Source organism: Orycteropus afer, unplaced genomic scaffold (assembly GCF_000298275.1).
Source record: "Orycteropus afer afer isolate SDZICR_OR568_19922 unplaced genomic scaffold, OryAfe1.0 scaffold00483, whole genome shotgun sequence".
Taxonomy (NCBI): Eukaryota; Metazoa; Chordata; class Mammalia; order Tubulidentata; family Orycteropodidae; genus Orycteropus; species Orycteropus afer.
In genome coordinates this window covers 335,997-355,863 of record NW_006922070.1, presented here as the reverse complement: position 1 = coordinate 355,863, position 19,867 = coordinate 335,997, and the positions used below count along the sequence as shown (strand labels likewise).

The window sequence follows — 19,867 nt, the reverse complement described above, 5'->3', positions numbered from 1 at the left end:
CAGTATCACTACGGAAGTAGATTGCCCCATCTTCCTTCCGAGGAGTGGCTGGTGGGTTTGAACCGCCAGCATTCTGGTTAGCAGTCAAGTGCCTTAGGCACTGCACTACCAGAGCTAGGAGTAGTTTTTACTTTAACTTATTTATTTGTTTATTTTTGAACAGGTACACAAATAAAGGATAAAGTATTTTATGAAACAAATCTTCAATCAAGTATAACATTTTGATGCAAGGCATCTAGACCCCTTGTGCTCTCACTATGCCAGCAGCAACTGTAGATCACAGCCAAAGAATATGTGAAGTTTGGGCTTGCAACCTGGATGAAGAAATGAAGAAAATTCGTCAAGTTATCCGAAAATATAATTACGTTGCTATGGTATGCACATGACTAAATCTTTAAAATGTTTCTTATAAAAGAGGGAAAGGGTCTTGAAAATGTCTTGAATTCAACTCTTCTGGTTGATTTTTAGGGACTAAATTTAACCATGAAAAGAAAAATTTGTTTATGCTCTTAGCCAAAGATCACTATGTACATCCCTGTAATTTACTTGCTGAGGGAAAACACATACCAAAGGGAATGCTGAGGCATTTGCCTTGACTTTCAGGTTTTGGGCTTGTGGTAGGTGATTGTAGGGTAGGTTTAAGGAAATAGGGCTTTGCCCTGGATTGGATGCTGTCAGGAAATAGGGGTAATTACAGTCTTGGGTATCTTAATAAATTTTATCAAAATCTTATAAAACTTACCAGGAAGATTAGAGTGAGACTGAAGAAGCAGTTACTTACATTAGCCATGATAGGGTGAAGATGGAAGGTATTTGGTCATTTTTATGATTTGAGCAACGTTTGTTTTTGTCTTTGTTCAGATGTGATTACAGAGTGACATTGTCTGATATTGCAGTTCTTTGAAATGGTTTAAATTCAACAGGAGACTATTAGGGCCTCCCCATGAATACCAGGTCAGCTCCTAGCAATATAAAGGCCTAACTGATCATACAGACCAGCTTCCAGAAGCCGGGGAACTCCTTGATGACTTTTTAGAACAAAAAAAATCTCCCAGTGAAACACTGGTTTGCATTTTGTTTTAATTATCACTGTAGTTCTATGAACACACTGTACTGTTAAGATTCTCTGCTTTTCCATATGCTGTTCAGTCTTCAAGACTGTTTCCGACCCAATTATTTTTCTTTTACAGTACTATATTTTGTACATCTGTGATAGATGCTCTGCTGTTTTCATCTTCATTAATTTGTTCACTGTATGAAGCTAGAGGCTAATGTCTTAATTATCCTTCCCCTACAACATCTAACGTAGTAAAGTGTCTGTAAAGTGAATTGAACTGAATTTAGAGAACTTTTAATTTTCTTACTTTTTTATAGTGACTTGATACTTTTGGTTCTTAGCTAGCCCTATTTAGAATTCTGATATTGAGTTGATACGTAGTTTTTAGTACAAATAATAATTTTTTTAATACAAATAAATAAAAATCCTTTTTATTTGGGGAGAAGCAAGTTTAATGGATGAAAATTTGTTTGTTGTACACAGACAATGTTCCACTTAATAAGGTTGATGATGTTGTGTCCCATTGAGTTGATTCCGACTCATAGCAACTGTATATAGAGAGTAAAATGGTCCCATAGGGTTTCCTATTCTGTAAATCTTTGAAGGAGGGACATCACCAAGTCTTTTCTACTGCAGAGCTGCTGGTAGGTTTGAACTGCCAGTCTCTTGGTTAGAAGATGAGCACTTAATGATTGTGCGTCTGGGACACCTGATAAACCAAACCTATTTCTGTCGAGTTGATTGCAGCTGATAGTGACTCTGTAGGACAGAGTAGAACTGTGCCATAGGTTTTCCAAGGAGCTCTGGTAGCATAGTGGCTAAGGCACTTGCCTACTAACCAGACGGCTGGCGGTTCAAACCCACCAGCCACTCCTCGGAAGGAAGGTTGGGCAATCCTACTTCCGTAGTGATACTGCCTCGGAAACCCAAGGAGGGGTCTCTATGAGTTGGGTCTGACTCGACGGCACATAACAACAACAACAACAGTCTTTATGGGTACAGCCTGTCACATCTCTTTCCCATGGAGCTGCTGCTGGGTTTAAACCATGGACTTTAACCTTTATCAGTTAATAGCTGCGTGCTTAACCCCTACACCACCAGTGCTCCACCTTAATAAAACAAAAGCAAACCTGTTGCCAAACCATAGTGACCCTATAGGACTGAGAAGTGCTGCTCCTAATGGTCTGCAAAGGCTGTAATCTGTATGAGAGCAAACTGCCGCATATTTCTCCCGTGGAGCAGCTGGTGAGTTTGAACAGCCAGCTTTCCAGTTACCACTGTACCACCAAAAAAGAAAACAAACCTAACTCGCTGCCATTGAGTCCATAACAATTCATAGCAACCTTCACTGAATTCCTGAGGTGGTAAATCTTTATGGAAGTAGACTGCCCCATCTTCCAGGAATGGCTAGTAAGTTTAAACTGCCAACCTTCTGGCTAGCAGTTAAATGTGTCAGGCACTGCAACACCAGAGCTCCTTACTGTACCACCAGGGTTCCTTAATGAAGATATACTTACTCAGAATTTGAAATGAGTGTCCGCTGGAAATTCGTAATATTTATTTCTTAGATTATATGGAATGGCAATATTAGAGAAGTGGTGATGTCCTATAGAATGAGTGGGGTGGTGTGAAATTTTTGACACCGTGTTGTCTATTTAGTATAAAGAGAATATCCTTTTAGCTGAAGAATTTAGGAGGCAAACGATGCTTTCCTTGGAAGATTTTGTGTTAAATAGACCTTATTTCAGAGAAACAGTAGGAACTACAGTGTACTTTCCGCTGTGCTTTTAATGCATTCTTTTTTGGGGAAAAAAAAAACACTGCGTTTTAGAATTGAAATAATGTGAGTATAATTCAACAACATACTTCTTGGGAGATGTGAGTTATGATTCTTTTTCCTTCTTTGGGTACTGTTCAGCTTATATATAAACCAAAGCCACTGCCATCTAGTCGATTCCAATTCATAGTGACCACTCTTGGGTTTCCAAGGCAGTAAATCTTCCTGGAAGTAGATTGCCCCATCTTCCTAACACAGAATGGCTGGTGAATTTGAACCTTCAGCCTTCTGGTTAGCAGTCGAATGCCTTAGGTACTACATTGCTATGATATTCAAAGTGAGAATGCTATTCATATTTAAAGATTTTTTATTTTGTGATTCTAAATAATAGTTCTTTTCCTAGTTAGAATTTTTTGAAAGATATTTGAATATGAAGATGTAGACTATCATCTATGACAGGATTCTTTGACTTGTACCAAAAATTAATTGTTCTAGGAATTTGTGAATTATGGTTATCCTTGTATAGTAAATAATGAATCTTGAAACTATTTTACAGGACACCGAGTTTCCAGGTGTGGTTGCAAGACCTATTGGAGAATTCAGGAGCAATGCTGACTATCAGTACCAACTATTGAGGTGTAATGTAGACTTGTTAAAGATAATTCAGCTAGGACTGACATTTATGAATGAGCAAGGAGAATACCCTCCAGGAACTTCAACATGGCAGTTCAATTTTAAATTTAATTTGACGTAAGTAGAAAATAAATACCATGCAAATTTTGTTTTTTCAGTTTAATTTCAGGAATTTATTTCCTTAAAGTATGAAATTGTAATTTAATTTGATGTAGTTAGCCTAGAAAAATATATCAAACCTAAAATTTCAAAAGGTTTGGTTCTTTTTTTATTATAGAACAGTAAAAACTAGGATAAAGACTATCTTAAAATCAAATACTTTGAATTTTAAAGATGCTATTTTAACTGTATGGCTACCAGTTTGTTTGATTTTTTTTTTTAAACTTGGATTATTTAAAATGCTTGTTAGTAGGAAAACAATTTCACAGCATTAGTTTACTTTGTGTGTTGCAATTTAAAATATATACTTTGTTATATTTATCCTTGTGAAAAGATTTTCATTATAGTCATTCCCCAATTTATAAATAGATTATATTTGAGAGGTGATGTGACATTTGTTGGAAACTTGGATGCTTTTTTCCTTTGGAAGCAGTGTTACATAGGTTATGTTCCCAGGTCAGTCCACAAAACCTCTTTTAACTCAGATAAAACCAAGTTGAGGCCTAGGGTGTAATTGAAAATCAGAATTTATAATCACCCAGTTCTTTGCTATTTTTATGTTAAGTTTCTCCAGCTGTGCTTAAGAGCAACAGCAGAAATTTGGACAAGCAATATTAGTACAGAATTAAAGCAGTGGAGTTGATAATAAGTTAAAGGAGTGAGCTGATATTTCAGGAATGTTATTGGTGTAAAAGAAATCTAAGGTGAGAAAATACAATGTAGTAGAAGAAGAGAAAAGCTAGAATGATTAAAACAAGAATGTCTGTGTTTCATAATTAGAGACAGAAGTAACTGGAAAAGAATTTGTAGTGTCAGAAGAAAAGCTCCATGTTAGAACATTAGATTTGGCAGAATGTCTTGTCATTCATTGGTTGTGTTTACAGAATTCAGGAGGTGATTGTTTTGGTGCTTGCCCACTATTGGAAATGAGTATAAAGTCATGAATGGTAATACTTTCTTAGATGTGAAATGGAAATTGTTGAGGATGGTAATCAAGAGACTACATAGAAAGGGGGAAAAATGATCTGAATTTTTGAAGTGTGCAGAAACTTAGAATTTGGAGAATAGACAATTGGTGATTATAGAAAAAAAGTGGCTTGGAACTTCATATTGTGAGAATTAGAGAAAAGATTTTATGTGGTAACAAGCCTAACTAGAATTGTGGGTTCTATCATTATTTCTGCCATTGAATTTGAAAAATGAAAAATGATGGTACTTCCTTATGGAAGGATAGATGGGAATAAGGTGCTGTAGGAGAATCAGTTTACTGTTTAGATGAGGAGATGGATATTAAAGATAAGCTTGCACTGATGAGATGGACTCTTGCCTCCCTTGGAATGCGCAGTTATTTTCATGAAGGGACAGATGAACAAATATTCAGATCCCAGGATTCTAAATACTGTTGGTAAAGTGTTCCAGTTCTAAATTTATTTTGGCCAGTTGACTGCCTTACCATGTAATTGTTATAGGACAGTGTCTAATAGAAAAGTAACCTTTTTGAATGTCAAGAAATTAGAAAACAATTTTGAAATGATCTGGTGCTTTTAGTAGAAAAGTAACTTAGTGAATACTGATGGTAGGTTAGTTAGTACCTACATTGGTTTGGGAAGGATGGCATTTTCCTTGTGGTAAATGGCATACAAAGGTATTTTACATAAATAGCCTAAAATATTTTAGAGCCCTTAACCTTTATAGTAATAGCTAAATTAAGAGTGTAGATGTGATGAACTACTGAGTAGGTAGTGATTTATACTAGTGGATTTTCAACAAATCTTGTAGGCCTTACCTGTCATGTCTCAGATGATCCCTAAGCAGTGCCTGTCAGAAAATATGGATACTGCACCACTTTTCATAGCTCCTTTTTGTAGGCACCTCTCCTACAACTGTTTCCCTTCATTCATCTTGAAACTTTTTTTACTTAATATAATTTATAAGAGAACTTTAGTTGAAAGCCTGCTTGCTTTTTAGGTACTATTAAATTACAGTTTTATGCTTATTTACCTAAGAGGTCTGTTATCAGTTGAACTATATAAAATGCTAATTGGAATTTTCATAGTTGGTTTAAATTCTAGATATTTTTGAAAATGCATTTTTTAATGCTAGAATTTTTTTAATGGATTATTTTCCAAGCAGAACATACAAGATATTTTTATATAAAATGTAATGCTCTTAAAATTCACTGCTCACTAAATTTTCACATTTTTCATCAGAATCTCCTATTCACTGAATAGAGATAAAGGAGATATAAGTTGAGCTGTTCTTTTTTGCTTTTTCAATCAATGCTTAACCTGTTTTGAAGCTAGGAACTGGTTCATTTTCAATTTTTTCTGGTTTTCTGCTAAGATATTTAAAGAGGATGGTTTATGTGATCTATTCATGGAAAAGCTTAATTCTGTTGTGAGGGCATAAAATTCAGAGATCTTAGTAAAAGGTAATCTATTGTAAGAATTTTACTGTTCTGGCCTGGAAAGAACATTATATTATATCATGGTTTCTAAGTATTAATTTGATAACTAGAGCTTTTAAATTGGCACAGATTACTTTGAAACTGTTCTGCTTAACAAAGATCAGGCCTGGCTCAGAATTTTTCTTTTACTAACTTTAAACTTTTTTTACTAAGATTTATCTCCTAATTGATCTACTATGGAATAAGGTTTCTAAAGCTGCTAAAATACTTGTCTAAAGTATTAATTACCATAAAATCCTATCAGCCAGCCTAATTTAAATATACTTTGTTTCCAAATTTATTTTAGTTAATTTAGTCAAAGGATCTCTGCAGTGTGATAAAGTGCTTTTATATGGCCTTTCTTGCCATGATCTGTGACTCCTACAAATTATTGGGTGAGAAAATGTAAATAAGGTGCTTGTGGCCCACCAAGAGGATTGGACAGCTTCCTAGTAATGCAGATAAGGTGCATAGAACCCCTGTGGAGGGGTGGGGTGAAACCATGCAAATAAAGTGTATGGAAACATAAGGGGGAGATTGGTCAGTTTTGCCATCCTCCTACTCTTAAAAGAGAGCCAATTCCAGGGGACCTCACTACCACCAAGAACAGATAGGAGTGGACTGAGAACCTCCTAGACCCAGAAGAAAGATAGAGCTGTAATACCAGAGATGGCTTAAGACAGAAGCAGTGATAGGGAAACAGTGTTAGCAGAACTCCTACTGAGAGAGAACACTGAGACCCTTCACGCAGGAGGTTTACCAGTAGAATGAGATGTACCAGGGCGCTTATTGGCAGCTCTGAAGAGCTTTATAATACTTGACCAAACAGGGCAGAGGCCATACTGAGGAACTCAAGAGCCAAGGGAGAGGCTTGGCTCTGGCATAACAAAAAGCTGTCCTAACCAAAGAACTATATCATGAGTCATTCCTGATCCTGAATTGTGTAACATAATCCTTCTGTAATAAACCCCTGAACTGTGTGTGTGATGTTTGAGTTCTGTATGAGTATTGCAACAAATTTTCCAACTCAGCAGAGAATTAGAGTGCTGTGGGAAGGATAGGTGACAAAGGATCTGGTGGCATAGTGCCTAAGGCACTTGACTGCTAACCAGAAGGCTGGCAGTTAAAACCTACCAGCCATTCCTTGGAAGGAAGGTTGGGCAATGTACTTCCGTAGTTATACTGCCTCAGAAACCCAAGGAGGGGTCACTATGAGTTGGATCTGACTCCACAGCAGTGGGTTTGTGGGAAGGAAAGCTGATGTCAGAATTGGTTAAAAAAAAAACTTTGGGGAGAGGAGACCTGTCTGATTTCCCCCTTATAGAAGTCAGTCTTGGGCTGATACTGATGATTCTACCCACATTGTGATGTTAGAGAAGGTCTGACGATGCCGCACACCATTTTTTACAATCTCTGAGATTGTATTATTATAAAATTTGTTATAATCCTATACCTTTTTGTATAAAAATAAAATAATATTGTAGTATCAATTATTTTGCCTTGATCTTTTTTTCCCCACACTAATTTAGTGCATCTCTAAAATCTTTCCATATCTTCTATAGTCTTATTTTAATGATTGCTTAATATTCCTTTACATAGTTGGTTCTAAGACTGAAATCCATCTATTATTGCTAGATAGTTTTGGTTGTTTCTAGTTGTTCAGTATTACAAACAGTAGTACAGTGAAGTTCTTTTTAATTAAATCTTTGAATATTTCCATAAGTTTTATCCTTTAAGATAAAAAGCTAGAAATCAAATTTTAGTGTCAAAAGGTTATCTAAAATTTAATACCCTTCATATATTAAAGTTTAATATTCTCCTGATACTATCTTGGATAGGTTGTACTAACTTACAGGTTCACCAACAGTATAAGCTCCCTCTGAAGAAATAAAAGATAATTATAGTGAGCATTCCCTTTGTAACTTTTCATTCCCCCCTCCAAAAAAATGCCTCTAAGTCAATTTCAGTACAGTTTACAAAAGAAGTATTTTATAATATGAACATAATAGGAAAAAATTAAGGAAATCTGTCTTTCCGTGAATAAGTGATTTTTCAATACTAATACGTGAGAAAGGTCATAAGGAGTTATTTAAAACACAATCAGTCCTTACTTATCAGAAAGGATGGGCTTAAATAATTTAATTTTCTACTCTCCTTTCCCAACTTTTTTGAGGTAGGTAAGAGGTAAGTAGGGAGCTCTGGTAGCATAGTGGCTAAGACACTTGCCTGCTAACCAGACGGCTGGCGGTTCAAACCCACCAGCCACTCCTCGGAAGGAAGGTTGGGCAATCCTACTTCCGTAGTGATACTGCCTCGGAAACCCAAGGAGGGGTCGCTATGAGTCGGGGCCGACTCAACGGCACATAACAACAACAACAACAACAGGAGGAATCTAAAGGTTTAGCCCATTCTTAGACATCTTTTACATTTTCATTTCTTTATAATGACAACTAAAGTGTTTTTTTTCCCCCAAACTTTTTATTGAAGTCCAACATACATACAGAAAAGTATATATATCATAGGTGAATAACTTGCTGATTTTTCACCAGCTTAGCACATCCTTGAAACCAGCACCCAAATCCAGAAACGGAACTTTACAAATACCCTAGAACTTTAATGTTTATATTAATAACTCAGTAACAGCTGTTTCGTTTGCCTGTTTGTTTGTTTTTTTATTATTTTATTTTACTAATGTATAGGAAATATTTTTAAATGTATTATATAGATAAACCAAAAAGCCCCAAACCATTGCCATCAAGTCTTTTCTGACTCATAGTAACCCTGCAGGACAGTAGAACTACTCTGTAGGGTTTCCAAAGCTGTGATCTTTAAGGAAGCATACTGCCATATCATTCTCCCATGAAGTGGCTAGTGGGACTGACCTGCCAACCTTTCAGTTAGCAGTTAAGCACTTAACCACTCCTCACTGTATTGATAGGTTGTAGGTTTTTTTTTCCCCCTTTGGTATTCAATTTTGACAGTTGATAAACCATTTATTGGAGAAATAACTTAAAATACGTAAACTGCTTCTCAGCCATACACAGTGATATTTTAAATCTTTCATATTCTTTTGGACTTCAGTGTGATTATCTTGACCTGTTGAGTGAGATATTCTTGTTGTTAAAGGTAAATGCTTTTAGTATAGTAAAGCCAAAATGTCTGTTTTTTAACAGAAGAAACTTTTATTGAATTCATTCAGGTAGCCTCATGTGCTATCTTAAAGGATTTTCTAGAGAGTTTGACTAAAAGTGTTGCAGTATTTCTCTATTTTTAAATAGTTGAGTGGCCAACGTTTCTGTTTTTCAAAAGACATTAAAAGTACGTGGCTTATTATTAAAAGTTTTATGGCTTATTCCTTATTTCCAAGGAATAAGCCATAGAAATACTTTTTGGCCACATGAAATGTGCCTTTTGGTTTAATTGGTTTTATTAAAGCTTTACACAGAATTTTTTATCTGCTCCATAGTAGAAACTGGTAAATCTTAACAATTCAAAAAAGCAAATAAAAAGTTAAATCTGATGGCCAATTAATAAAATACTCTTTCATTTTCAGAAACTTACTTGTATTTTGATAACTTTTTTATATTTAATGTTTTGGATACTTATGTGTTATGCTTAGAAATTAGATATGGTTACTCTTTTTGACTTTAGCGCAGTCCTGAGGGATTGATTGATATCTTGATTGCCTGGCTTGATTTTAGAAGATAATCTTTTAGGATTAGGATTGTTGGAAGAGGGAATTATAACTATTACAGCAGAGACCTTCATTTTGAACAGTTTACTTCCTGTTGGAGCCAAAGGTTCATCATTGGTAAGAGGAGGCATTTCTTTTTTCTTTAAGATAGAACTTAGTGTAACTTAGCTGTGTTGGACTTTTCCATATGGTCTCTTTCTGTGCTGCTGAAAGCCAGGGAAATGTGTCTAGGCTGTCACAGCTACTGCTGCAGTGCCATCTGGCACCATTAAAATGGCTGCTGAAACTGAGAGCCCAGGAAAGAACAAGTCTGTCACTTGGTAGCTATAGCCCATGATGAATACAAGACCCTTTTTCTAATCCCAACTTACTTAAATTATGAATAGCTAATGAAATTAAGTTGATAGTAAAGAATTTTAATGCCCACCATTGGGCTTCTTTGAATGATTATTTAAGGTTTGAATACTTTTCTGGGTGAAAAAGATGATCTTTATATATTTGTTGGATATATGTAAATCATTGAAACAGATGGATCCCTGCTAATCTTCTGTTTTGTTGTTTCTGCCATTGTAGTTGTAGAGGGAAGTGGAGAAAAACAGTTTGAAATATGGCACTTTTGAATGTTATCTTTTTCTTTTCTCCTGCCAGGGAGGACATGTATGCCCAGGATTCTATAGAGCTACTAACAACATCTGGTATCCAGTTTAAAAAACATGAGGAGGAAGGAATTGAGACCCAATATTTTGCAGAACTTCTTATGACATCAGGAGTAGTCCTCTGTGAAGGGGTCAAATGGTTATCATTTCATAGGTAAAAAGACTACATTTAAATGGCATTTGTGCTACCATCTCATACTTTTTCACACTTGCTTGGGTCATTGTATCAGCAATTTCAGTTTTGGTTCTAGAAAGAATTGGCTGCAGTATGCAGTTTTCTAATTCTATGATGCTAATGTTTGTCTACTTAAAAGTTTATTTAATAATATGGGCTCCATCTTAGCCTGTGAGAGGCATGTTGCATACTGGAAAAAGTACAGGCTGGAAAACTAGAATGCCCTAGGTTTAAATCTAGCAGTGCCACTTGGAATCAGTACTGTCTGGAGTTATTTGATATATCTAAGCCTTAATTTTTTGTTTTTCTTTTAGTGATTTCAGAAGGAAAGCCATTCATTTAAAAAAATATTATTGAGTATCTACCATGTACCAAGCAGTGTGATAACATCTAGGGATCAATACTAAGTACATAATAAATGTGTTCATTCTGGTGAAGGGAAAGTCAGTGCACAATACGGGGGAAGTCAGTGAAGCATACCCAAGACATAAGAAGACCCTGAGAGGTACCCAAGAATAGAAGGCAACTATGGTAGCATAGTGCCTAAAGCACTTGACTGCTAACTAGAAGGCTGGCGGTTCAAACCCACCAGCCACTTCTCAGAAGGGAGATGGGGCAGTCTACTTCCGTAGTGATACTGCCTTGGAAACCCAAGGAGGGGTCGCTATGAGTCAAGTCCAACTCGATGGCACATAACGACAACATGGTAAATACTATAACAAATCCAGCAACAACAATAATAATGATTTATGAGTGGATGCATAGGTAGATATGTATGCTAGATAGGTGTGGGAGATGGTTTGGGAATATACCCACATGCATATATAAGTATAGTTGTGGATATTTCTACATACACTCTTGTATATGCTGTGTGTATATTCATATTTTAATAGAACACACAGGGGCATAGTGATGGAAACTTCTTAGATATGACCAAACACCTCATGGGACTGAGCTACTGGGCTTGAAGGCTAAAGACCATAGTCTCAGGGGACATGTGGGTCAATTGGTATAGCAAACCAAACCAAACCCATTGCCAGCGAGTTGATTGAGACTCATGGCAACTCTGTAGGGCACAGTAGAATGGCCCCATAGAGTTTCCTAGGCTTTAATCTTCATGGAAGCAAACTGGTACATTTTTCTTCTGTGGAGCAGCTGGTGGTTTTGAACTGCAAACTTTTCTGTTAGCAGCCAAGTGCTTTAACCACTGCACCACCAGTGCTCCTGGATCAATTGGGATAACATAGTTCATAGTGTTCTATATCCTATATTGGTGGATAGTGTCTGGATTTTAAAAGCTTGTGAGAAGCCATCTAAGATAAAACTATTGGTGTTTTCCCACCTGGAGTGAAAGAGAGTGAAGAAAAAACAAAGGACTAATGGCCCATATGAAACACAGCTTCCTATAGTCTTGAGACCAGAAAACTAGATGGTACCCAGCTACCACTTCTGACTGCCCTGACTAGGAACACAATAGAAAGTCCTGGTTAGAATGGGTGACTAATGTAGAACAAAATTCAAATTCATGTAACAGACTAGATTTACTTATCTTACACAGACTAGAAGAAACTGAGACTATTGCCCTAAGATACCTTCAAATTTTGAACTGAAGCCACTCCTGGAGGCTACCTTTCAGCCAAATAATAGACTGGCGTATAAAATAGTGACACCCATGAGGAATATAGTCCATAGAACAGTTAAGTATATGAGACCAAAAGGGCAACATTTGCCCAAAAGAAAAGATGGGGTGGGGGTGGGGGGCAGGGTAACTACACAGGTGAATCGGGGAACCCAAGTAGAAATGGAAAGTGTAAAAAAAAAAAGATTCTAGGGATTAAATTATCAGCAAAGCTAAAAATCTCTACCCTCATGGAATTTACATTCTGGTAGGAATGGGAAAGATAGTTTTGAAAAATGATAAATGTTTTGTGCTTTGTTAGACAGTGATGATATATACACACTATGGAGAAAAACAGTAAAGGTTGATAGAAATGCTCAGGGAAGGCATCACTTAGAAAAAATATCTTGTAGGATTGTTGTAATGATCAATAATAGTATTTACAGTATCCATTCAAATGCCTTGCACACAGTAAATTATTAATAAGTGGTAATTTTTAAGTATTACTATTAAAAGTAAAACTAAATTGTTAAAGAGAATTGCTGAAAGGAAATCACTTCCAAGGTAAGAGAAATAGTTTTCCTATCTAAGTAAATGAAACTAAATTGGCAGCTGGGGACTAAGTGTGGCCTTGGGAATGATTTTATTTGGTATTCTGTTATGTTTTCTAAAAGCGTTATATAATGCTCTTATGTGCACATTTATTTTAGATATAAGTCTCTTTTTAAACTTCAGAGTCCTTACCTCCAGCTTGTGGAATGATTAGAATGAAGGACTATTCATATTGTAAACTTTCCGGCAGTGCTAAGCAATAATTTTTGAGTTAGAGGTACTGAACATACTAATTCTCACCAACCATCTTTTTTCTCTCTGTGTCCTCGCCTTCAACTAGTACCTCAAAAGATAAGATTTATGTCTTTGTTAATCTGAGAAAACTTTTTGAGTTATTTTTACTTTCCTAGATACGAGGATACAAAAGAACCGGAAAGCATTTTCCAACCCTTTTTATTATATATGACATAGTCTTTAATTCAAAAAATAACACTCAGGAAATACTGTGTGCTAGCACTTGGGATATTAAAATGAACAAAAACAGATTTTGTGTCTTTTTACACCTTAAGAGTCTTATGTTCGACTCTGGTTTAAGTAAATATTTGTCAGGATATAAGATTTTATTCTACTAAATGCCATTAAATATTTTCTTCATATTCTTTTTCTAGTAGATAAAGAATATTTGAAGAAATTTATAAATTCTAAACTCTAATACAGTTTTACTTTTACTAGTAATAGTAAGTAAGCACCACACAGACCTATATTTTCGTTAGCAAAGTTACTTTCTTGTTAAACATCAGAAATTTAAAAGTTACTGCTTATACTTCGGCATTCCTAAGTGGTCTTTAATGGTAAAAGTTTCTCTTTTTTTGTCTTTTTATATTACAAGTAAGTATTCTGAGCATTAAATACACATTTTATTTTGTATCCCCCAAATATTTGCAAGAAGAAAAAGTACTTTAAAAATGTGATTTTTACCCATTAAACTAGTGGAGAAAGCTGTGCACTTTAAAAGGAAGTACGAGAAAACAACTTGTGCCACCTAAGAAATCTCTGAGGTGTTAGGCTTTACAGGGAAGGTTTCCTGGAAGAGGTCCTTGCAGGAAAGACAGACTGGGAAAAGAGGATGTATAATTACAGCACACAGGTACATAGGTACCAAACCAAACTCACTGAGTCAGTTCACCTCATAGCAACCACCATTGAGCTTCCAAGGTTATAGATCTTTATGGAAGCAGACTGCCTCATCTCTTCCACGGAGCGTCTGGTAGGTTTGAACCACTGACCTTTTTGATTAGCAGCCAAATGCCTAAACCACTACACCACCAAAGCTCCTTATAGAGGTAAACGTGGAAAACGGTGGGGGTTGATGTAGGAGATCTTAATTTGAGATCATGGGAGTTTGTATTTTATTTCTAGTATGGCAATTCTCGGGGTTCACTACCTTCACTTCTATCATGTACAATATTCTTATTAATAATTTCTTCTGGGAACTGTGTTTGTGATAGGAACAGATTTGCCAGGAAGAGATAATTTATTAATAAAGTCACTTAAGTGGAAAAACTTTGTTAGGGAATATCTTTGAACTTTTGAAGTATATGATCACCTTATGTGTAAGATGGGTAGATTTGCATTACTTTTGCCTTCAGAATGCCAATACTTGTTCTGTTTTTGACATATTGGGCCATGTTTGGATTCATCTTTATGTCACCCTTTCCATTTCTGAAGCATCTACTATGGGAAGTTTGGTGTTAAAGTGTTCTCCATTAAAGGATCAGCAAATTAGTGTTTGGGTTACAGGCTTGTATGGTAGTCTATATGTGTATATTGCTATCTCTGAATAATAAAGTTCTTATAGCACTGTCTGTAAGATGGCATTTTTCATTGAAACTGTAAGCATTTTTGTTCTTCTGTTATCATAGTGTGTATTTGGTTTTGTTTCAGTTGTTTGTTCTTTTTTTGCCCAAGTGTGATTCACTCAGAATTTGAATCAAAAAAATTTTTTTCCCATCTGTGTGATACTCATTTGTTCTTCTTCTGTATTCTTTTAACCCTTTTATAGTGGTTATGACTTTGGCTATTTAATCAAAATCCTGACCAACTCTAATTTGCCTGAAGAAGAACTTGACTTCTTTGAGATCCTTCGTTTGTTTTTTCCTGTCATTTATGATGTGAAGTACCTCATGAAGAGCTGCAAAAATCTCAAAGTAAGATTCTGATGTCATTATCTGTAATTACCTCACTGTTCAGGCTGAGTGACTGACATAAGGTCCTAGAATGGAATGGAATTTGTTTCAAACCATATTTTTAGTTTAATATTAAATGCAATTACATTAGCTGATCATTTGGTTGTCCTTTTCAAAGCTCAGTGTATATTGCCAGAATAAGTTTTCAACAAAATTCAAACCACGGGTCTGGTTTTTGTCATTGCTTGCCACATTGAAAATAGGAACCAGGACAAAGATGTGAGGATTAGAAAGATGCATGTGCACGGAAGTGCAAGTTTTCCTCCTTTCCCCATAATTACATAATCTATCTGCACGAGAGAAAATCTCAGGTGGCCAGTGATGGGCAAAAATGTTTAGTAATGTGGTAAAGAGAATTATCTTTACTAGGTGTTATTGTGTTGGCTTTATAGAAGAATATTTCCAGAATTAAATTACATAGCTAACAGGATATTTTTCCCTGGCTTAAAAGAGCTTGTTTGTGGTAAGTAGATAAATGCATAGGCCCTGTCTAAACAGAAACCTGCATTTTGCTGCTGTTTACCATATGTGTAATAATTTTTTCCCTCTAGAAATTAATTCTTTCAAAAGGAAAGTGTCTTTCATAGGGAAAAGTACTGTTTCACAGATTCTTGGGAATACAAGGTTTCTTTGGTTTTGTTTTTTAATTTGAGTAAAATGATAGTTTCATAGATCTGTATTGTCCTTCTTATTTTCAGTGAAACCAAAGTTGATCGAGTGTTTTCCTCACTAGGTTTCAGAAGTGTAAAATAAGGTTATATTTTTAGGAGGTGGTAAGGACTTTCAGCCTTGCCTTTAATCTGAAATAAATTTTTTTTAGGACTTCAGTGAGGAAACTTTGCTTTTTAACAGATGAACTGAAAATCATAAGAGAAGCAGTCTTTTAGCCAAAGTTTGTCTCCAATACAGCCTTGTCAGCATATGACCAAGGAAGTTTTAAGTGAAGATTTCTTCTTCTTTGTAGCAATTAAGAGCAGCAAAATTCTGTGTAATTTGAGGAGACGCTTCCAGCTGTGACTCAACTAAACATGAGTAGGATATCCTCAGGCTTTAAAAACTCAGTCCACCTAGTCCATGAGAGCATTGTATGCTGAAATCCCAAGACCAGCATGCTTTAGTCTGGCTTTGGAAAGCTTTTTAAAATTGACATATCAGTATTAACAGTTTTCAGTTTTCAAATTATTGCTCATTATATGTATATTATTGGAAGTTTCTCTGTATATCAGAAATTCTGAATATGCCCTAAGTGAACTGCTTTGTTAAAATTTTGGTCAGTAACAAAGGTGCCTATAGTCAACCCTACTGTTTGACACTGTTCTGTTGCTCTCCTAAGCAGTTACTAATGATACCTAATCCTCCTGCTATTTTTAACACAGAAGCAACTGCTGTACAAAGCACTATTTCAAGCTGTTAAGTACAAGGCTTAGTTTAATAGACTATAACAATCTGGAGGAGAATTTCTTTGTTTTATTGGTGGTGGTACTGTTTATTTTTCTCTTTGTTCTGTCCTTTTCCTCCTTTTCTATTCCCTCCCTCTCTCCTTTCCTCCCCTCCCCCCCATTTGTTGTTCTCTTTGTTTCGATCTTTCTTTTAATCCTAGTAATATTATATAGGCAGATTTTAGCAGAACCTTTTAAGGAATTGTATGCTTATAATGACATATTCTTTCTTTTTAAGTAATAAAATCTTAGTTAAGCATTTGATGTATTCTTAATGATTTGATTACTCATAATGGCTGTGTTTTATAAAAAATCTTACAGATGAAAATTATTTGAATTGGATTGGTGAGAAATTTAAGAGAAGTTTAAAGACTACCAATCTGCTTGGTGGATATATAGACCATGAATGTACTTGATACATGTTGACCTCTGTTTGATTTTTTTTTCCTTATGTCTTTTGGTTAGGAAATAAATTTGCCTGTTACATACCTTAAACATATGAGGAAGATAAATTTTTCAGATTAGAATCTCATTTCATGTTACATCATAAGCTTTTTCCACATTCAACAAATACATTAGTAATGCACAATCTCTGGTTTTTCCGGTCTTCATAAGGTCTCTGTGCATACTCAGATTTGTTTAGATACTGTTTAGTTGTGTAATTTGTGAATTCAGGGATTGTACTCTTGCTCTCTCTTGACTGGCAAATTTTGTTTCTTGTAGGGTGGATTACAAGAAGTTGCTGAGCAGTTAGAGCTGGAACGGATAGGACCACAGCATCAGGCAGGATCAGATTCATTGCTCACAGGAATGGCCTTTTTCAAAATGAGAGAAGTATGAAGACATCAATGCCATTTTTCTCAGTTGATTATGTTTTTAGAACATTAAAAATCTTATCGCTGGCAAAAATTTCTGGGCAATAAGGACATAACAAGTGAAGATACAGTTAGATATCATATAGGTCATATGCACTGCACTTGATGAAAATACTCAAAAATTTAAAAAAAAAAAAATTACCACTTGCGGTCGTGTCCGTTCTGACTCACGGTGGCCCTGTGTGTCAGAGTAGAACCATGCTCCTTAGGGTCTTCAGTGGTGATTTTTTTAGAAGTCGATCGATCACCAAGTCTTTATTCGCAGGCATCTCTAGGTGGACTCAAACCTCCAACTTTTCAGTTACTAGCTGAGTTTGTTAGCTGTTTGCACCACCTAGATCTTATTAAAAAATAAGTCATCTTAAAATGTAGTTCAGAAAGAAATGGAAGAATAAGTTTTTCATAGGATCAAAATTTAAATTACCTTAGAAATTGTATAGATCTAACCATATTGTTTCTTAGATGAGAAAACTTGAGATCAGATGTTAGTAACTTTTTTTTTTCTAAGTTGGGAAAGGGAGTATTTTAATAGCATTGTCAAATAATTGTGGATATCCCATCTCAGTGAAAAAGGTCATATTGTTACTTTGAAAGAGTTTTGACCTTAAAGACCCCCCCCCCCAAAGGGTCTCCCAGACCTATGGGGTCCCTCGAGCAAAACTGTTGCTTGAAATAAGTGTAAACTGACTGGTAACTTTTATCCCTGGTCACATAGCTTACCAGTGGGAGAACTCCAGAATTCTTTCTACCACATCAGTGCTACCACCAAGGCAATGAATTTATGCATTAGATTTGCCCTAGCATTGTCCTCTTAGGCATTAAACTGCTGGTAAAAAGTATTTTATGTTCATGTCATTTTTTTAGTGCTCTGTTTCCAAATTTTATAGAGTAGAATTCTTGCTTGTTATTACATTGAGTCTTAGAAAACCAAAACCAAACCCAACTCGTAGCAACCTTACAGAACAGAGTAGACTGCCTCACAGGGTTTCCAAGGTTGTAAATCTTTAAGGAGACTGCCTCATCTTTCTCCTGTGGAGCAGCTGGTTAGCTCCAACGACAGACCTTTTGGTTACCAGCAGAATGCTTTAACCAAAAGGGTTAAATACAGCTAAAGTTCTAGCTGAATCAGATACCACATTGGGCAGACCTTTCTTCAGTGCCAAAAAGTAGAGATCCATTCCTCAGGTATAAGGAAGTTGGGTATGAAAAATGTGGAACTTAATACACACGTTTTCCCTTAGGTTATGGAATTAGTTGATATGCATGGGTATGCCTCACTGTAGATAAACACAAAAAGAAGAAAATCAGTTGTACAGTAACAATGGAATGTACTCTTTTGCTTAGAAATAAGTTTTCTTTTTGCAGAATATATGCTGTGGACTTAACTTTTAAATATATCCTCACGGACATTAAAGCAGTGATTTAGAACTGGTCTGAGAATTTAAAACTTTATGTAGAAATGTACTAGTAATAGAAAGCATAATAACACTTTTTGCCAAGTGATATTAATTCAGAAGTAATTCTGACTGTACCTTCCTGACAAGCAATTTTTTTTTTTTTTAATACTTTGTAATGCTATATTGCTGAATTAAAACCACATTTTGAATTTTCTAAAATGCCTTACTGGTTCAATTCATGGTGAATTCTCTGCCACTAATTTTGTCATCTTCCTTTTTCTTGGCTTCTTCAAGGACAGTAACCTAGTATAAAACATTCAGATTTTATTTTACTGCCCAGAACATAGTTAATTTGACTGCTTTTAGCCAAGGAGCCTGACATATGGATCAAGGCAACTTACAAACCTAAACTTCTTTTTTTCCTGCTACTTCCATTTATTCTTACTGTTGAGTATTGTAAAACTTTTGTAATAAAAATTTCTGCCATCTTTTAGTGATTGCAAATTCTGATAAAACTGCTCTAAATGTTAATAAGAAAAGTATTTGTACTTTTTTTTTTTGAAGTTTCCTTTTTTTTTATTTTTTATTTCTTTTGAGCACACTACTTCTTGAGGATGTCAGTCTTATTCCTTGAACTTAAAATGTGTGGGCTCAGAGGAACACCATAGAAAAGAGCTGTCATTATAGTTAATGAACAGTCAGTACTTACATTGCTGAAATATAAATTATTACAAATTGTTCCTTTTGGTTAAAATTATCTTTTTTTTTTTTTTCCTTTTTTTTTTTTTTTTTCCAAAATTCCTTTTTAGATGTTCTTTGAAGATCATATTGATGATGCCAAATATTGTGGTCATTTGTATGGCCTTGGTTCTGGTTCATCCTATGTACAGAATGGCACAGGGAATGCATATGAAGAGGAAGCCAACAAGCAGTCATGACATGAAATAGCCCTTTTATTTTTATTTTATTTTATTTTATTTGAGCTACACACATGCTTGTATATAGGTTTTATCTCTGGTTGAATCCTTTGGACAATAGACCATACCTTATTTTTCCCTTTCATAGCTCATTTTATTTTCTGCCTTTCAGTACTAAGTATGAGCATTCCTATCTCAGATCTCAATAAATAGAAAAGCATTCAGG

The 19,867-nt window shown here is 35.4% G+C and overlaps 1 protein-coding gene across 1 annotated transcript; it reads left to right on the top strand.

Moving 5' to 3' along the window:
- The first annotated feature begins 257 nt into the window (after positions 1–257).
- CNOT7 (CCR4-NOT transcription complex subunit 7) lies at positions 258–19,662 on the top strand. The gene is made up of 6 exons (XM_007954940.2): positions 258–374; positions 3,391–3,584; positions 10,415–10,576; positions 14,830–14,974; positions 17,176–17,286; positions 19,534–19,662. Exons 1-6 carry the CDS (start codon positions 258–260, stop codon positions 19,660–19,662), a joined length of 858 nt encoding a protein of 285 aa, XP_007953131.1.
- Positions 19,663–19,867: the final 205 nt, after the last annotated feature.